General features: G+C 38.0%; 1 protein-coding gene and 1 pseudogene across 6 annotated transcripts in view; one reads left to right on the top strand and one right to left on the bottom strand.

Moving 5' to 3' along the window:
- ADGRG2 (adhesion G protein-coupled receptor G2) overlaps positions 1-20813 on the top strand; it is an 83373-nt gene that overhangs the window by 34051 nt on the left and 28509 nt on the right. The window contains exons 3-12 of one of the 6 annotated variants that reach the window (XM_005870943.2): positions 1151-1186; positions 3732-3767; positions 3876-3899; positions 5505-5543; positions 7421-7462; positions 9723-9776; positions 16047-16102; positions 16967-17022; positions 19742-19781; positions 20250-20287. In XM_005870943.2, the coding sequence (XP_005871005.1) occupies positions 1151-1186; positions 3732-3767; positions 3876-3899; positions 5505-5543; positions 7421-7462; positions 9723-9776; positions 16047-16102; positions 16967-17022; positions 19742-19781; positions 20250-20287 (421 nt within the window). The remainder of the gene's footprint in view (positions 1-1150; positions 1187-3731; positions 3768-3875; positions 3900-5504; positions 5544-7420; positions 7463-9722; positions 9777-16046; positions 16103-16966; positions 17023-19741; positions 19782-20249; positions 20288-20813) is intronic. The other 5 variants (XM_014543454.1, XM_005870945.2, XM_005870946.2 and 2 more) reach the window with 5 other exon arrangements.
- LOC102252795 lies at positions 14221-15618 on the bottom strand (annotated as a pseudogene).

Genomic DNA, 20813 nt, shown 5'->3' with positions numbered 1-20813 from the left:
CATATATCCATTTATCTATATAAAGTTAAACATGAACAAAATGGGTTTGAACTGTATCCATTTATATGTGGATATTTTCAATAAATACTGTAAATGTATTTTCCTTATGATTTTATTAATAACATTTTCTTTTCTCTAGCTTACTTTACATTATGTAAGAACACACCATACTAGTATAATACATATAACATACAAAATACGTGTTAGTCAACTGTTTATGTATCAGTAAGGCTTCTTCTGGTCAACAGTAGGCTATTACCAGTTAAGTTTTTTGGGAGTAAAAAGTTATATGTGGGTTTTCAACTGCGCAGGAGATTGTTGCCCCTAATCCCCACTTTATTCTAGGGTCAATAGTATAGATAGATATAGATATAGATAGATAGATATAGATGATAGATATAGATATAGATATAGATATAGATATAGATATAGATAGATATAGATATAGACATAGACATATACACATATACATATATACATAGAAAGAAAAAAGAATATATGTCAGAATGTTAATGTAATTTATCTCTGGGGGTGAAATTATAGGTGGTTTTAATTTTCTTTTTGATTATCTGTAATTTCTGAAGTTTCTCCAATAAGTGTGTATTATTTTTCATAGATAAAAAATAAAATTACTTTGCTCTTATGGAATCTGACTATCTCCCCAAATAAATAATACAGCAGTTCTTATAGTTTATACACCCAGAGGCATCTGATTTAGTTTAATTCATAAGAAAGAAGTAGCGTAATAGATATAAAGTCTGTGCTAATAGGTATAAATGGAAGCACAGTTAATGGGAGTTTAATTTATGCAGATGTATACATTTACTTTTACAAATTATAAAGAATGCTAGCCAACAACTAAAGGTCTTATTAATCATTTTTAATTTAAAACATACTAAACCATTATACAACAAAATATATAGAGCATGGTTAACAGTTAAATTGGAAGAATTGATTCACCGGAGATATGCCTTTGTAGAGAATTGAAAAGAAGTACTGATTAGGCTGTTAAAAATAATAGTAAATTAACATACTGCCCTCTTTTGGTAGCTATTTGCAACTCATTTTACATTCACTCCCTTTTAAGATGTTACTCTCCTATGAATTTATGCAAACTAAACTAATTTTAAATCACCTTTTTCCTCAACAGACAATGCTGGTAATTCCAGTTTGTTACCACCGTCTGGTAAGACTGTTATTTCATGACTTTGGGGAATTTCAGAAAAATAATCTAAAAGTTCTCCATGCAATATGGCATGTAGTCAAATACAGCAAAATTGTTGTGGGTTTTTTTTATGATGCTTAATTATGTTAAATTCTGTCATTAAATCTATAACTAAAAAGCCAGTAGCAAACATAAGAGGACAGGTATATTGTTCTCACACATTGCTGGACAAAGCTGGGGAGTAAACTGTGGATTTTCATTACGGTAACTGTTTAAGTTCTTCAATGTTATTTTTAGTATTCTAGTTCACAAGTCTCCTAAAGAGCAACAAGAACATAAACATGCCAATATTCTTATATTTGAAGGATGAGATATTCTGTTAAACTTCCTCAGTACCCTCACTGAATGAATATTTTTCAAAAGGCTTATAAGGGCTTAGCACTCATAAGAATGGGGAGGCAAACACATTAAAGAGAAATTTATAACTAGGACCCATCTTAGCAGGAACCAGGAATAGAACCTATACTCAAGACTGCTAGATGGAATGGAACCTCAGGGATAAAGTGGTCCAGCCCCATATTACTTAGTTGATGAAATGAAGCCTGGAGCAGCTGAGTACCTTGTCTAAGGTCACACAGTTCTTGTCCCACACCACACAAAGGTGGCTTTTCTGACTCCTACTTCTGTATTCTTTCTGGTATGCCATATATTACAGAACAATCTTTTGTGGTAAGGAGTGAGTCAACTCACACTGTATTCTTAGTTGTGTGAAAATGAGCTTCTATTGTTATTAATTCATTTAAAAAATAATAATAGCTATTACTTCTTGTGCACGTACTACATGTCTGGGAGTCTTCAGACATCTCATTTTGCTTCCAATCTTTCAACATAGGAATCATTATATTGATGTTAGAGATGAAAAACTATGGGTCAGAGAGGATAAAACTTGTCCATGTTCACACATTCTCTGAAACCAGACTACTTGGGTTTGAATTCAGCAGCCATCCTCCTACCCCCATTGCTAGCTGTGTGACTTTGGGCAAGTTCCTTCACCTTTCTTGTGCCTCTGTTTCTTCTTTGTAAATTGGAGAGGATGATAGTACCTATTTCATAGGGTAATTGTGGAGATGAAATGAGATAAAACATGTGCCTGGAATGGAGTAAATCCTCAATAAATAGTAACAATCATTATTCTGGGCTATTTAGCAATGGGGCAAAGAGTCAAACCCAGGACTGCAAGTCTCCAAATCCCAAGCTCTTTTTACTGTGCCATTTTGCCCCCTCATTGTGAAGCTTCTAGGGTAAAATAAACCACTGTATGTTTCTCCTGGTACAATAGCCTTCACCAGACTTAATCAGAGTGATATCTTTACAAAATTCTGTTTCCATGGAATGGTATATGGGGCTTTGGGTCTAGTCACAGCCTGGGTTCTGGGTGCCCTAGGGGAGAGCTGCACTAATTGGAAGGTAAGAGCCAGTGCACATCAGGGACAGATGGGCAGCTGTGCCTGCAGCCTTCTTCTTTGAATGGCACCACCAGTCATCAATATTTAGAAGAACTGAGAGTCATTAATTAAAAACCAGCTTTGGCCAATTATTTTGATCTGCCACAAGAGCAAAGGATTCCATGTCCACACTTTGACTCTTACTGCTCAGGAACTGTCTTACTTCTGAAAAAAATATTGTTGGTGATTTAAAAAATGTAGTAAATGACAAAATATGGAATGAATAATGTAGGACAGACAGGGTGTGTGTGTTTCAGCCAAGGCATGAGCAGTCTAAAACACACAGTCCAGCCAAGTGCCTTGACACACCCAAATGTTGTCCTTACAGGCTGAATATCAGGCTCCCTACTGCAAAGCTTGGCTTCCTTGTAAAATATTTGTGTTTACTTTTCTTGTGTATATGTAGAGGTCAAGCCATTGGATCTTTTAAATATATAAACTGGCAAAGTGTGTGTAGTAGACTGAGCCCTTAGCATAAGTGGAGTTATTCTACGGTAAATTTATAACTTGATTGTCTTAATAGCAGCCGTACTTTTAAATAACATACCAGGAAATTGTGTTAGGTGATAGCAATGTTTTGTTTTGTTTTTAATCCTATGGGAAGAATTGCTAGGTATCATTATAACCAAATGAACCCAATGTACCAATATGTGTCATAATTGTAGCTTGAAAAATATCTAAAGTATAAAATGTTTTCTAGAACTCTTTGGCTGAAAATTTTTGAAAGTAGTATATCTTATATTTTGTTGCTGTTCTTAAACTTATTTCCATAATATCCCATAAGTAGGAGCAGGCTTTGTGATCATGAGTCTCAGGTACTTCATCTGTAAAATCTGTAAAATGATACAATTGCACTCATTTCATCTCTTGGGTTCTTTCTCTACAATTCTCTGATTAAAGGTATACTAAGTGATTATAGGACTTGCAGATTTAATTACATATTGGTCTCATGTTTTCCACTTCTTTTCATAATTATATCTCAAAAGTTCTAACTCCCTAAAATTCAATAAATAATTGTTTCAAAGTATTAATTTGAAAAACGTGTGTGTTTTCTCCTGCAGCTGACTCTCCTATTGGTTTTGTCCCATACTACAATGGTACTCCAGGCAAGATTTTGAAAAAAATTTAAATCTAGATTTAGTCCAATTTGTTAAATTTTTTATTTAATTATATCTTTGTATTGTTTTTTCCCCTTGGGACAAAAGAGGTTGAAACTACAAGCCTAAATGGTAAGAATTTTTCTGAAGCAAGTGAAAATTGATAACCATTAATATGAATATAAGTATAATGAATGGTGTTGCGGGTTTCCATATTCAAATAATCAAAAAGAAAAACCCAAAGAAACCCAAGACTGACAACCTGGAGGGCAATCTAAACTTTCTGGTTAAATGAGAAAATTCTTATTATCATGGAGGGAAGACAGCCCTCCATCACTCTAACTGTTCTGTAAAAGAAAAGAAATGTTGCCTGGCCAGTGTTGATTGCTGGACAGGACACATGCCCAGATTGCGGGCTCAGTGTGGGGTGTGCAGGAGGCATCTGATCAATGATTCTCTCTCATCACTGATGTTTCTATTTCTCTCTCCCTTCCTCTATGAAAGCAATAAAAATCTATTTTTTTAAAAAGAAATGTTGACCACATTTTGAGTACCCCATTTCGCTTGCTCACCAACACAATTCAAACACATTTTTTACATGACAGATTGTTTAAATGTGAAAGGCACATCCAGTGACTTCAATATGATTCAGCATGGATTTGGAGGCACAAAGTGTTCAAAGACAGCCTTTTTACAGATGATTTATCAATTTTAAAATAGTATAAAATAAAACACTAGCTTCATTATGCTGGAGAAAAGGACAAAGAATTGGGTTATATTCGAGGGAGGTGGGCAGGGCAGCACATTCTGTTCCCTCCCCTTTGTGGGAAGACAGCCTTCCATCTTATTGCAGTCAAAACCCAATACTTTTCATAATCCCTTAGTCAAAATAAAATCTCACCATGTGTTTGGCAGCTAAGAGCTAAACAATCATAGATGCAGCTCACACTGATCAAAACTGGTATAAATTCAATTCTGGTCTAATGGGAAGGACCAGGCATTGTCATTTTTATATGCAATTACTTTTTACAATGAAAGCACATCTTCAAAATAGCTTTGGCAGTAGTTTTTGGGTCCTATTGTATGTGGTTAAAAAGTGTGATAATGTAATACATGCCTTTCCCCCCTAAAGTTTCATCCAGAATAATAAATTCTCGAATGCTTTCCATTAAAATAAATACCAATAGAATAGATTTTAAATTGCATTTTAAGTGAAACAAGATGAAAATGAGGTTTCCCTACAAGTTAGTTGAACATAATGAAGAATTCCAAATTTAAACTAGAATTACTTTCATAAGAATGAACTCCATTAGGAAAAATATAGTAAGCATCCACAGTACTATAAAGTTAGTATTAACTGTGAAAATATCATATCCCTTAGACTTTCATTATAATAGAGGAAAAAAGACAAAATATTAAACTATATAAGTTTACTTAAATGGTTTATTTAAATGTAATAATTATAGGAGTGTTGCTATGTTTTAGACATGTAACATGTGTTTAGGAAACACATTTTGAACAAATGAATATTTGCTCAGGAATTGTCTCTGGGGGTTGGAGAATGGATAGTGCGGTGAAGGGGAGGGCAGCAAATACATTTGGTAATGTCAGTTGGCTTTTGCAAAATGCTCTAACTTCTCCAGGGTTGGGGGAGTGAAATGTTTAGAGAACCTAGGAAGATGCATGTGTTTATTAATCATGCCAATGGTTAGATTAATTTTTATTATTTTATTTCAGATGTTACTTCAACCATGTTATCTACTTTAAACAAGACAGGTAATATCAAGTTATTTCTAAACAGAATATCTGTCTTCTGTGACTTCTTGAGTTTCTCACTTGTGTGGTCTTTTGGATTAGTAAAGGTTATCTCCTTGCCCACTTCCTATGCCTTCAGCTGTTGATTTATTACTTGTTTTATTTTGACATTGAACTGTAATTCTGGTGTCACCACACTCCTGATCTTCCAAACTGCTATGGCCATAGCACTCCACTTAAAATAATATTTTTAGTATAATAATAATATATCTTAGCTCATAAAAATGGAGAATAAAGAAAATAGAATTCATCTTTAGTGTTATTTTCCTAAGACTATTACTATTAATAACTTGGTATATTCCCATACAGTATCATATGTACATATAAACTATCATAGTTTAGGTACATTGTTATATCTCACCCTTTTGACTTCATATTAAGTTATAAGTATTTTCTAGAGTCCCTTGCTATTAATGACCCGATAATACTCCATTATGTATCATAAGTTGATTATTAGAGTAGTTTCTATTTTTTAGTAGAAGTGTTGCTATAAATATCCTGTGTCAACATCTTTGCATTCATCCCTGGTTTCCATAGGATGCATACCAAGGATTGGATTTAATGGGTCAGCATTTTGATATTTTAAAGCCCTTGATATCTACTGCCCAATTACCTTCTAGAAAGCTTATACCTGGCAACATTCCTGCCAATAGTGGACATGAATGTCCATGTCACTGTACCTTTGCTGAAAGCTGAGTCTGTATCATATATTCTTAAATTTTCTCTCAATTCCATAAGTTCTATTTTGAATTTTTGATTATTAGTGAGATTGAATTCTTTTCCCTGAAAGCACTTTGGTTACTAGAACTAGAAGCTCATTTCACAGTTGTATCTTGATTATTCTGGAAAGGAAAGTATCAGAGCAAACAAAATAATGTATTTAAAGGATTATTCATGATAATACAAATGCTGGCAGCCTCTATAATTATCACCAATCATTGCTCATGGGTCAGTCACACATTGAAACAGAAACTCATCAATAACACACACACAAATGAGGTTTCTGAAACTGTCAGTATAACGTCATAATTCTTAAGTGCTTTTTTAAGATCTGAGCTTTGTGTTTTCTTCAGAATTTGTCACTCATCTGAAGAGACAGAGCTTCTTTGTAAATCTGTGCCCAGAACACAGCCTCTTCTAATTGGCCATCCTTACAGCCAAGATTTCTGAGCCTGGTTCTCCGTAATCTGGGAAATGAACCTTGGGCTTTGTCCCAAAAGTGTGTTGGAAAGATATTTCTAAGATTTGCTTTTTCAGTGTCTTGGTGCTTCTGTGAGCCTGTTGTATGACTGTAGTTGGATAGTCTCACCCTCTCTGAGAATAATTTTATCTATCAATATGATGGGAATAGTATTGTATTAACTCTTAGAGAAAATAGCAGGACATTTCCTTGATTATAGAACATAATAGCAATGTTTTAGATTCTGTGTTTACGGTTACCATTAATTTTTATTCTGAATCACTGATCTTTACAACCTAACACCTGAAGGTCCTGATAGTGACTTAATTCTACATATCTGAAGTATAAGTCTGCATTAATTTATCTAGCAGCAGCAGAGCATGGAAACTTCAGTAGAATTACACAAGCAGTGGAGTGTGTAATGGGTGTGATCTCACTGGGTAAACATGGGAATCTAAATGCCAGACCTACCCTGTGCCAATGCTATATGATCTGTGTATGGGATTCCCATTCATTATGTTGAGATGACCAATAGTGTCTTAAAGGTATCAACAGTATTATTTTCTTAGCACTTCACTAAAATGATACTCATGGCAAATTGTTTTTTTAAAAAAGCAAGCAACAATTCTGCTCTAATATTTAAATTGCTTCTTTGCAGAAAAAACTAAAATCACTATAGTAAAAACCTTCAATGCATCAGGTATGACTTATCAATATCAAGACTTTCTTTTTTATAACTAAAGTAAAATTAAACAAATGGCTGATGTTAATGTTTTCTTTCTCTCTTTTTCCTACCTTTTAAAAATGAAACTGGTTTTTAATGAATAGATGTTTATGCACTGGGTACCTGAAGTTGTACTAAGTGTTTGGGGTTATAATAGCAATGATTAGGCACAATGCCAACCCTCAAGAATCTTCTAGTCTGTGGGGAGAGACAAGCCAAATAAACAGATAATTAACATGAATATGTAGTATGAACATAAAAGCAATGATTACACAACTGTTTCTGACATGGTTAAGAAGCATAGAAGATAGAAAGGCTGATAATTATCAATGGGATGCATTTTATGAAGGAAAGATTCTTAAAGAAGTGAATCCCAATCTCTTTTTAAATAATAAAAAAGATGCACCTTTAAGTACCTAGTACAAGATTAGGGATACATGATATACTTAAAAGTTTCTGGTCAATTTAAAGCAGAGGTTGGCAAACTATGGGCTGTGGGCCAAATCCACCTTTTTTTCTTTTTTGTAAATAAAGTTTTATTAGAAAAGTACTGTGCCCATTTTTTTTACATATTGTCTATGGCTACTTTTCCACTACAATGAATGATAGGGTTGAGTAGTTGCAATGGGGATTATATGGCCCACAAAGCCTAAAATATTTACTGTTTGACCCTTTACAAAGTTTTCTCACTCATGATTTGAAGGACAACCTGTGGCCATGTACTTGGGGGAAATTACAGATAATAGCCCTAACAATAGGAAAGAAAATTCTCAGTATGAATAAGCAGCAAAAGACGCACAGCCCTGGAAATAAAGGTGCCACTAAAATTTAGAGAAAGATGAGATGTGATAGAATGGAAAGCTTAGTAAGCAATAGACCAATAGTTGTAAGAAACATTAAAGCACTACTACTCACCACCTATATATTGTATAATTGCATAGTATCTTTCTAGTGAGTTATATCCATTAGCAAGTATATTTAAAATGAAATCTTTCTCTTTTGATATGGGTAACTTTGCTGTGGAACAACATAGAACGCTACATGTCTGGTAACTTGTGGCACCTAAATTCAGTTTGCTCACAGAGTCAAAATTTTAGCTGAACCATGATGCCTACACACTAAATGTCAACTAAATCATTCTGGCAGAAACCATATCATACACACTAATTCAAATTGTAATTTTAGTTCACGTTCAAACTAGTTTTCTTAGGAAAGAATTAAGCACTCATAAAGTGTAATGGAAATAAAATAGCAATCAAGCGCTGTGTACATAATTTCGACAGAACCAGACCTAGCAAGGATACAAAAATATTTCTTACTATAACAACCTTTTCCCCTTGGTAGTTTGCTTAGTAACATTTGCCCCTCACATTTACTAAAGATTTCTTACACTCTGCCAAAATGATGAAATTAATGAAGGAAAGATTCTTAGAGTAGTAAACCCTGAACGCTTTTCAAATCAAAGAAGAGATGTACTTCTCCTTTCACCTTTGGTGAAAATGTTTCTCAGGTTAATATGTCTGGTTTTTTGTTCTAATGTGGCTTATTTCATCTCCCATTAATCTCTGCCTACTGTGTATGCCTGTGTAGTCTGTTGTCCTGGTCATTACTCCATTTTGCCCTCACTATAACTTTTTTTTTTTTTTTTTTTTTTTTTTTTTACTGGCTAGTATCACCCATTAGATTGTAAGCTCCCTGAGGGCAGGATCCATATTTAGAACCTCATAAAGCCTATAGAATATGGTAGAAATTAGCAAATATTTTTTGAATTTTATAGTTTTGCCCATGTGAAATGATATCATGACTTTGATATTATTTCACACATACATTTGCATGAGGAGCTGAGACCATCATTAGAGTGTTCATGTACTCCTCTACCCAGAAAGAAAAGAGAATGTAAGAGTAAGCGCTATTTCATTTAAAGCCTATATGCTAGATTTATATTCATACTGTTCTGTTTTTATTGGACAGGAGAGGGATTAATCGGGAATGGGACAAGAAATTTCAGGGAAGAGTAGGGGATCAGGCACTAACATACTAAAAAATAGTAAAGAATCAAGTTAACCAAGTTAATTCTCATTCCTTTAGTCTTTGTGGAATTCATCCAGCCAATTATATCCAACTTATTACATTTTTGGTCCACATTTGATGCCTGAATTTATTAATTCTCTTGACAATGTATATACAAGTGAATGTGTTGACATGCTTAATCAGCTGGATTGTGTTTTCTTTGCAGAAGTCAAACCCCAGAGAAATATCTGCAATTTGTCATCTATTTGCAATGACTCAGGTTAGTTCTTATGCACATTATACTAGTATGTTAACAGATAAATTAGCTTCATAGAGAAAAATGGTTGCTTTTCTCCTGTGTGTGATGTGTGCCTCTTTGATCTGTCTCTTTTCATACCACCTGGCTACTATGAATCCTGAATGAAAACAAAAGCAAATTTTAGATTTGGTTGGAATTATCTTCCCATTGCTTAGTCAAATGAAGGGTTAATTTCTTTAATATGAGAACATGAAGCTGTGCACAAAACATTTTTCACCATAGCTTTAAATCCATAACTAATGCACTTAGAGTTGATTCATGAACATAATTAATAATGAACTTAAGTATTGAAAGCCCTTCTTGTATACAAATCCTTCAAGCTTTTCCATAGGACCTTAAATATTATTATAGCTTAGAAACAGGATTTTGTCTTTTGCTAAAACTAAAACAAACCGCTCTACTAAAATGTTGAAAACCTCACGTACACCTAGTTAATTGGGTGCTAATCCCTGTAGTGCCATAGTGGATTTTGCCATCTTTAGCTAAGACTGCCCACTATTTTTAAAAATTGAGATGGAAATCTCTTGAGAACATGCTATTTTTGAAATGAGGATATTTTCCCTCCTGCTTTGGGCCAGAAGGAATGAAACAACCTCTTTTCTTACATTGGTTTGGCTCTCTGGGCTCCCTTCCTTGTTGAAACCAATGAAGCAGATGTGAAAAACAGAAAAACATGGTGTGGCAGGTCAGAATTGGATCATGGGAAGAGAGAAGAGGAAGGCAACAAAATATTTTATAATATTAAAGTCTTAGTATGACTCCATTGATATAAAAAGAAACACTCATTAGAGGAATGAATCCTTTTATTCTGTTCCCTTTAATCCTATATAATAAAAGCCTAATATGCTAACTGTCCAGTCATCCGTTCATCCAATCAAAGCATAATATGCTAATGATATGCTAAGGCTGCTCAACTGCTTGCTATGACATGCACTGACCACCAGGGGGCAGAAGCTCCAACTGGTAGGTTAGCTTGCTCCTGGGCTCTGGCTGATTGGGACTGAGTGAGATGGGCCGGACACGCCCTGGAGCCCTGCCGAGGTCCCTTCCAGGCTGGCCAACCTCCTATGTCCCTCTCCGGCCTCGATCGTGCACCCGTGGGGTTCCTTGGCCTGGCCTGCACCCTCTCACGATCCGGGACCCCTTGGGGGATGTTGGAGAGCCAGTTTCAGCCTGATCCCACAGGCCAGGCCAAGGGACCCCACTGGTGCATGAATTCATGCACTGGGCCACTAGTAGTTTAATAATTTGTTTGAAAAACATAGGAACATAGGGGTGAATGGAACTAATGCACATTTGAAAATGTACAAAAAAAAAGAAAACATAAGAAACAATTGCAAGTAAAATAAGGTTGGATAATTTAGAAAAACAAGAAAACTTTCTGTTGATAGAATGCTCCACAAATACTTTGTATTTGTGTGAGTGTGAGATTTACTTATGTGAGCTTTCTCCTGATAGTATGCTCCTGGTAGAATATAGCAGAAAAATATCATCTGGTTTTGAGTCAAGAAAAACAATAACACATTTTACTTTCATATATTGTGTAACTCTCTTCTTCCCCCCTCCCTCCTCTCTTTACTGAATTCTCCATAATTTCATTATTTTTGTGCTTCATCTATGTTTGAACTGGTGACTAATGTCTACTTTAGTGTTGTGTTTACAAGATGTTTGATAACTTTGAAAATTGAACATTTAGTAAAAAAAAAAAACTGGTCATCTTGAATAACAGATGTCAGAAAGCTGGTTAGAGTAATGCTTTCCCTAATTGAGTGGATGAATTGACCGTTTGTTTTAGTGTCTGTTGAAAACAACCTCATCAGGGAACCAACTCTTTTGGCACCAGAAATCCCATGATATCCTGCCAGGAACTAGAAACCTCCACTTCTTGCAGGTTTCAATCCGGGTTCCTTAAGGGAAATGGAGGCTAATGCAGAAATGGGAGCTGACTAGCCACAGTTAGGCTAAGAGTAAAAAGGAGGTGGCTTCCTGGTTGCTCTGCTACCACTGTGCTCCCAGCACATTTATGAAATTCAACATGCCCTCAACAAGACTAAAGGATGAACTGGAAGAACAGAGGGGTGAGGGAAAGAAATTGTAGGTGTCAACTATATGCACACACACTAAATCAGTTTATACAAGCAAAGATTTCTTTTCAAAAATGGAAAAGTAATAGCCCGGCTGGTGTGACTCAGCGGTTGAGAGTTGACCCAGGAACCAAGAGGTCACTGGTTCAATTCCTGGTCAGGGCACATACCAGAGCTTGAGGGCATGCAGGAAGCAGCCAATCGATGATGTTTCTTTCTCATCTATGTTTCTATCTCTCTATCCCTCTCCCATCCTCTCTGTTTAAAAATCAATAAAAATATATTAAAAATGGATAAGTAATTCTATGCATATATCAAGAGTTTTTACCTTTAATCCTTTATACTGTATTAATTGAACTTTCAGTATCAGAGTTGAAGTTCTCCGTAGAAAAGTAGCTTAAACAGATAAATCATGTTAATCTCTGGTCTAGTGGCTTTGTTGGCTGTTTTAAGTGGAAGTGGACCATTGGGAACTGGGATATGGGAATCAGTTGTACTTTGGGGTGCAATAAAAAAGATAAGATGAGGAGGCCTTCAACACTCTAGCTCATGAGTTGGCAAACTACTGCCCATAATCCAAATATATTTCCTACCTGTTTTTGTAAGTAAAGTTTTATTGGAACACAGCCATGCCTATTCATTTACATGTTGTCTATGGCTACTTTTGCACTACAAAGTTGAGTAGTTTCAACAGAGACCATATGACCCACAGAACCTCAAATATTTATTATCTGTCTGATACTTCACAAAAATGTTGGCTGACCTATGCTCTAGTTTATATAACATCCTTGCCCTTTTGCTCAAGAGGCCAGCTTTTTGTCTCTATATTATGAAATACATACAATTGTACCTGTTAAGGGGTCTCTATTTTGATTGTTTTCAGATTGAGTCAAAGCCCCTCCAAGTATACCCTGCAGAAAATAGGTTAACTAAAAGTTACTTCAATGTTACCCAACGTGAGCATTTTAGGAAAAGGGTTTTCTGGTATATATGAAAGTGCCAATGAATTGTTCAACTAAAGAAAAGGTTTGCCCTGCAACCTATTCAGGTTTCAAAGCAAAATCTCAACTTTGTTCCTAGGAAAGATACTGGCATTTGGTAGTTGTAGTTTTAAAAAGAAAAACACCAGCATGGAATAAATGGACTTCCATAAGGTTGCTAAGCTTCTGAGAAACACTTTTCCCTCCCTCCCTTATCTATGTAACTGCAACTATAACAACTTTAAAATGTTGTTTTTAAACATTAACTTTAGACCCATTGTTCCCTCAATTAGCATCTTTAAAGGAAACAAAATTCTGATGAAACGCATGTAAGGATAAAATTTATTTTCTTCGCACTTTTAGAAAACGTTTACTACCTCAATAGTGAATTATTTTTAAAAGATGATAAAACTCATTTTTCTTCCAGTAGAAAAGAGACAGAGGCTTGCCCCGAGACCAGAAGCTACGGATGGACAGGTCTCCCACCTGACCAGACACCCAGGCTGACAGGGCCAAGACCTGTCTACCTCTGGCTTGGCACCTAAAAGATTAGGGCCCTCATGGAGGGCAGCTTGGGACAGAGCCTCCCACCACCCCAACCAGGGAGTGGCCCACTCAGTATACAGGATGATGTCAGTTTAGCTAGAGAGAAGGTGCCCAAGACACCCAAATCCAGTGCCTGTGTAGACTTTAGGGAGATAAAATCCTGTGGGGGATGAGGATACAGTCAGGGCAGCCACATGGGGCATCTCTCATTCATGCTGGTTTCTGAGGCCTGTGTGAAGGGGCTATGCCCCCAGCCCAGATGGGTGCAGAGAGGCCAAAGGTCTGGATGCAGGCTGAGCCCTGAGCCCACCGCCCCCTGTGCCCATGGCTTTGGCACAAGAAATCTACAGCTCCTGGGCTGGGTTTCAGGACAGTGGCTGGCCCCTCAGAGTAAAAGCCCAGTGCTTCTGGGTGAACCATCAAACAGGGGCTGCAGTGTTTCCAGACTAATGGAGAGGGAAACTGGGGAGAAGTGGCCCAATGACTGAACAGGCTCACCCCAGGGATAGGACCCAATGCCCACACACCTGTGGGTGCCTCAGAGAGAAGGTTCTGAAACAGTCCCTGTTGGGTGAGCCTCTCCTTGAGTCCCCTCATAAACATCTCTATTCATGAGCCTGTCTGTACATAACTGCACAGGCATATGCATACATGTGTGGGGTTGTGTGCAGTGTGTGGACACACTTGTGTGGCAATTGGGAAGCTCAGACTTTAGGACTGGCAGACTGTCCCCTGAGGGAGTCCTGAAGAAGCAGGGTGTAGGGGCTGGGGAGCTGGTCTGGCTGAGTGGTTGGGCTAGGCTGGCTCCATCTCCAGGACCCTAGTCTTGCTTCTTGCAGAACTGGGAGCTGATGTCATCAGGGATTCAGAATAGGTTTGCATAGCTTCCTTATCCATTGAGCCCTTTTTACTACTACTACTACAAAAAAAAGTAGCATTTCTACTCCTCGAACCACACTAGTGAAAGGAGCACTGGCTTGATCTTCCCTGTTTATCCAATGCCTTTGACAGCCTTGATGTAGAGGCTCAGCTGCAGCTTCACAGAGAAGTTCATAGGGGTTCCTATGACAGAGTGGATGTCCAGGGACAGGGAATGTTTGTTTGTTTTTTCTCATTGGAGTGGAGGCTGATCACTGCCTCTGCCAGGACAGGGTAGGAATTGTAGAAGTGAGGATGGGAGAGAAATAAGGGTGCACTGAACCTGCAAATGCTGACATTCTGGATTCCACACTCCATGCACAGGCAGAAGTCCTTGTTAGGTGGGTAGACAGACCCATTAGCAAATAAGGTGTATGAAGCAAAAGGTAGGGATGCCTTTGAACATCCCTACTTCCTTGCAGATGACCTTTATGGACCATCAGGCCTCAAGGCTGTAGAATTCCAGTTATATTTGTGAGTCATAAACAGGGCCCACATCTGCCCTCAAGTCCTGACAATCATGTTGCACGGATTCGAGTGCCAAAGTTGAGCTTGCTGAGCCAGTTCCACTTGTCCACGAAGTAGATCTGGCTGAAGTTTTTGATCCCTGTGAACATGGTAAAGAGCCAAGAATTGGAGTAGTTGAGCTCAGCAAATAATCCAAACTTGCCCTTTAAGAGGAACATGTCTGGGAAGTATTTATTGATGAGGTGCATGAGGGGGTGGTCATAGCCCCACATGATCTTGCCTACAGTGTGGTTCATGAAGGCACACTCACCAAGGTAGTGAACGCCAAGGTCATGAACAGTTTTAGGCCCATAGACTTATTCTCCATCATCAATGCTGCACTCAGGACCAGGATGTTGGGCTTGACGGTGTAGTAGCTCTCCAAGCCACTGGACTTCTCGCTGGAATTGGAAGTTGCAGTACTCGAGGAAAGACACTGTGTCATTGTCATTGAAGGTGATGTTGCTCTTATGCTGGAACTCCCTATACATACATAGGGCCTGCACTCCCACAACAGTGGCTTCTTGCCCTGAAGAATCTCCTTGGGGTTGACATCTCGAAGAAGTAGATGGAGATGTAGAGGGGAACAGGGATCTCCTTCCATATGCCGAAGGACAGGCTACTGGAGTCCATACACACACTCTTGTGGACCTGCAGCTTGATAATGGAGGGCACCACCATGATCACCACAATGCCCAGCACGGCACACAGCAGCCTAGTGAAGTCCAGTGCCCCAGCCGCGCAGTGTGCTCTGGTGCAGCTGCCCATGTCTGTGCATGGCGCCTGAAGGGAACAGGGTATTGGTAGAGCCAACAGAGGCTGTGACCCCGGGGCTGTGGGCCTTGGAAAGCAGTGCATTGAGGAGTGGCCTGGCAGGTGGCCAGCGGTTTTATCGAGGGCGCCTTTGGACAGGCCGAATCCCAGCCACCGGGATTCAGGTAGGCTGGGATAAAATTTTCTTGACAAGGGAGCAAGCGTTCCCTCTTTCTGCATTCCTATATAAAATTTATAATTTATATCTTCTGAAAATTATATTGAGTAACTTTCTGATACAAAGGAGAGTAAATGTGAATAACAGCAAAGAATGTGATGAAACTTTGTTTATAAAGTAATTTGATAATCTTTTTCTGTGTGATATTAATCCTCAAGCTCTAAGGATGCAAGTCTCAATTTTCTTTTTAAAAATTTATTTTCAGCATTTTTCAGAGGTGAGATAATGTTTCAATATGATGAAGAAAGCAATGTTACCCAGGTAGGTTTTAAAGATTTTCCTTATTACAATCTAAAAAATGAATTTAGATGTATTTAAGTATTTGTTTAAGGCTTAGATTTATGATATTTGGCATATTTATTTACTTTTATGGCCAAGTATAAATAAATTTTCTTGTTGAATCCCTAGTTTAGATAAGAGGACTTGACTTCATAATAATCATGGTATTATGTTAATAATTATATTTTAGTTTTCACTAGGTTTGCTGCTGAATGTTTATATGATGTAATTCTATTACCAGTCAAAATGTGAAATTATATTAGAAACTCCTAACAAGAAGAAATATATTGAATCTAAGAACTGTCTTTTAAACTGATCCTATTAGCCCCATGGGGTATTCAGATATAGTAGTATCAGCCTCCTGTAATCTAGATTGCTTCAGAGGATCTCAGCTACACGTGGTTTGTTCATTCAGTGAATATTTCTTGAGTACCTACTATATGCCGGGCAAGGAGCTAGGTTCTAGAAATATAGTGGTGACTGCTATCAAGTTTCCCCCTTTACATTGGGATCTTTTACTTAAATCTGGGGCCTTTCATGTAGAGAGCTTTAATAGTATTCTTTTGGGGGAATAATGAAAGACAAAATAGAATAACAAAGAAAACCCAGAAATTATTGTCACATCACACTTGTTGATTCAGAATATTAAAAACAAAAACAAAAACAAAAACTGGCTCAGTCTATATGGATTTGATCATTTGCTAGGTAGTATTCCATGCAGTTAGTATTGATAGTCTTTAGGGTGTAGTTCTTTGGGTGGTCAACAAATCTAAAGAACAACTTCTTGTATGAGAGCATAAAAAAACAATATTTGTTGTATTCTTAATGATTTTGTGCTTCTAACAGAATCCAAATATGGCTAATGGCACCTTGACTGGAGTCCTGTCTCTAAGTGAATTGAAGTGAGTAATCTGCTGTTTGATTTAAATCTTAAGAAATCAACTATGGAAAGATACTTGTTGAGCTATCTTTGCTTTTGGAAACTATGAATAGGAAAGAGACCTAAAGGTTATAGAGAATTGGTTTTTGAGTTCTTTGCAAACTATAAACATAATTACCTGTCATCAATTAATATCCCTGTGAGGCTCTTCTCTTTGATGCTATTAAATTACCTCCATTTGAATTACTATTTGAGTAATATGACTTGATAGCCAGCAAGGTTGAAAGAGGATTCAAGGTAAGACTGTGTATACCATTTGTTCATGCTTTCATGAAGCATCAGTGATTCACAAGTCAGAGAGAGGTCTTCTTAAATAGACCTCAGTTTACAAATAGATGCCTCCAGTTAGACAATAGATCAAAATATGGGCCAGCAGTTGGCCTAGGCCAGGACAGTCTTACCCTGTCCACTGGCAGGAGAAACTTCATGTCTTTGCCCTAGTGGCAGGGAAGCAGCATCAGAGATAAAATTCATCTACTCTCCACCTTACTATTACCTCTCAAATGAAGTTTTCATAAACTTTTAACCAAATTTTAAAGCTCTGGTGAGTATCTGTGATGACACTGAAGAGAAAAACCTTTCCTAGGTCAAAGCAAACAAAACAAAACTATTCTTAAGGCTCATTATTTAATTAGCATTTTGACCTGGCTGCTTCTGATGATTCAGCAGTGCCTAGGTAGAGAGAAAAATAATGCATGATTCCATGTGGTAGATATCAGACATTCCTAGTGCTCTTGTGAGTTTATAGTGGCAAAAAGTTATAGTGATAACTAGGATGGGCAGGAGTGTCATTTATGTCCTTTATATGCCTATTTTTTCTTACCTCCTGATAAAAATCTAGCTTTTCTAACTATTCAAAGAATATGTGTGAAATAATCAATGTCTTAGTAGGATTTTAAACTTTAGATGGGCAATAGTAGTGATAGGAAACATTTTTTAAACTCACAAATTTATAAATAGAATACAACTTAGCATACTTGCAATTCATCTTAATTACCAGACTTGAAATAGAGATGAATTCATTTAAAGCCACCAAACATTTGTTGAACACTTACTATGTGCTGGGGGTTACAAATGGGAATAACCTCAACTCTCTGAAATAGAAAACTAGACTGCTAATTAAAATCACTTGGGGAGCTTTTAAACACACTGATGCCCAGACACACTCCATACCAATTAAATCAGGACTTGGGGACTAAGACGTAGGCGTGAGTGTTTTTAATGCTCTGCTGGTGGTTCCAGCATGAGGCCATTTTGAGAAGAAGGAGTCTGGAGTCTGGTAGGAAAGATGCAAAATGGGAACAAACGATAACACTAGAGCACAATCCCTATAATGAAGGTCACATTTACAAAGTCCCAAAGGATGTTCTAAGTGTCTGAATGTAGAACAGATTGGACATGACTGGACTGGCCAGGGAAACCCCAGAAAAAAGGTGGCCTCTGAGCATAGTTATGGAGGAGTAGTTCCTGACAGCTGAAAAAGGTAACTGACTACTATTGCCACCATCCTTCCCTTCTTCTTCCCTCCAGACCTTTCCTGGAACAACCAAGAACTATTGCCCATTCCTTAGAGCAGAGTTTCTCAACCTTAGTACTATTGACATTTTGAGCCTGATAGCTTTTTGTCATATGGGATTGTCCTATACCAGTGATGGCGAACCTTTTGAGCTCGGCGTGTCAGCATTTTGAAAAACCCTAACTTAACTCTGGTGCCGTGTCACATATAGAAATTTTTTTATATTTGCAACCATAGTAAAACAAAGATTTATATTTTTGATATTTATTTTATATATTTAAATGCCATTTAACAAAGAAAAATCAACCAAAAAAAATGAGTTCGCGTGTCACCTCTGACACTCATGTCATAGGTTCACCATCACTGTCCTATACATTAGGGGATGTGTAACAGATCCCTGGTCTCCACCCACTAGATGCCAGTAGCACCCCACCCCCAATTGTGACAAGAAAAAAAAATGTCTTTAGATATTTCCAGATGTCCCCTGGGGTGCAGTGTCACCCCAGGTTGAGAACCACTGCCTTAGATTGATTTTTTAAACTAGATTTGATAACATCATGCACATTCAGGATGGTATGGCCATAGACGAATTTTTAAACTTGATTTATTTCATTTTAAGCTCACATGAAGCTCTGCCACATTGGAAAAATGCAAGTGTTGTAAGAGTGCAATTGGAGGAGAGGAATGAGGGAGATTCCTAAAGAGAAGTTGTGAGGAGGGGAAGGCAGGGCTGGAGAGTGCTAGAGGGTGGCAGGGTCAGTTGGAGAGAGAATGAAGAAATCATAGGCCCAGGGCTTCCAGGGTGAGTGGCGGGCCTGTCTCAGAAATTTTGCCTCGGGCCAGCCAGCTCTTCCTCAGGCCTTCTGCCAGAGGCTGCCTGGGAGTTGCAGTAACTTAATGAATAACTCGATTGTTCAACCATAAATTTCTATCTTGCAACTGTTGGCTAGTACCAATACAGCTTCTGTCTGGTTAGTTTTCCTTGTCATATAAATAATTTATTTTTCCACATAGGAATCTCTTAATATACCCAGTATCTCTTCAAAGTGAACACTGCAAGCAATAAATACTATGTGACTAATGCATTTGCTAAAAATCTAACTTGTTTTGAATTTAATACCACCAACAGCCTCCTTCATGTCAATTTCTTTCATTTTATTAACAGACGAACAGAGCTCAACAAAACCCTGCAAACCCTAAGTGAGGTAATCATAGTACACCCTGTACCTTGTATATAATTGTTATTTGGGGAAAAGCATGGAGTTCTTTATTCCTGGGGAGATATGTATTCAAATCCCCCCAAATCTGTCATGTAAAATAGTGAATGGACTAGTTCCATTACTCCAAAAATCAAAACTAGGCACAATGGATGGACGTTACAAGGAGGTGGATTTTCCTTCATGTAAAACTGGAAGTTTCTTAAAACAAGGACCTAGAAGAATGAGCTCTCTTGTGTGATAATGAGCTCCCTGACATTAGATATATCTATCTAAGCAGAGGCTGTATAGCCTGAATAGCTTTGATCATAAGTCAGAAATCTGGTAGGAATATGAAATGGATGAGCCCTAAGAGTTCTTGTAGCTCTAAAATTCAGTGATTCTGTCATTAGTCCCGGGTTGTCTTGTCTGACACCTTCAACTGTCAAAGTAACATATATTTTTTGTTTGTTTCAGACTTATTTTATAGTGTGTGCCACAGCAGAAGCTCAAAGGTCAGTTATTTTTAATACTTTTATAAATATCACTAGAGGCCCAGTGCATGGATTCATGCACCAGTGGGGTCCCTCAGCCTGGCCTGCACCCTCTTGCAATTTGGGACCCCTCGGGGGATGTTGGACTGCTGTTTTCGGCCCAGCGTGTGGGGATTGGGTCAAGAAACCCGCAGTCCAATGCCACCTGCAGCTCCTGCCTGCTGCTCCTACTTATCCCGGCCCTGCTGCGCCTACCAAGGGCTTGCGCCCAGTCAGGCCCAAGCCCAGTCAGTCCTGATCAGGAGATGCTCACGCTGCCACAGTGGTGCTCGCCAGCCATGAGCCCTGTGTCTGGTGCCCGTTGGTCAGCTGAGCAGTACTACTGCTGTGGGAGCACACTGACCACCAGGGGGCAGCTCCTGTACTGAGTGTCTGTCCCCTGGTGGTCAGTGCACGTCATAGCGACCAGTCAACTGATTGTTCGGTTGCTTAGGCTTTTATATATAGACTAGAGGCCCGGTGCACAAAAATTTGTGCACTCGGGGGG

Source organism: Myotis brandtii, unplaced genomic scaffold, assembly GCF_000412655.1.
Source record: "Myotis brandtii unplaced genomic scaffold, ASM41265v1 scaffold326, whole genome shotgun sequence".
Lineage (NCBI taxonomy): Eukaryota > Metazoa > Chordata > Mammalia > Chiroptera > Vespertilionidae > Myotis > Myotis brandtii.
The sequence above is the reverse complement of the archived record's forward strand: the minus strand, read 5'-3'. Positions and strand labels throughout refer to the sequence as shown.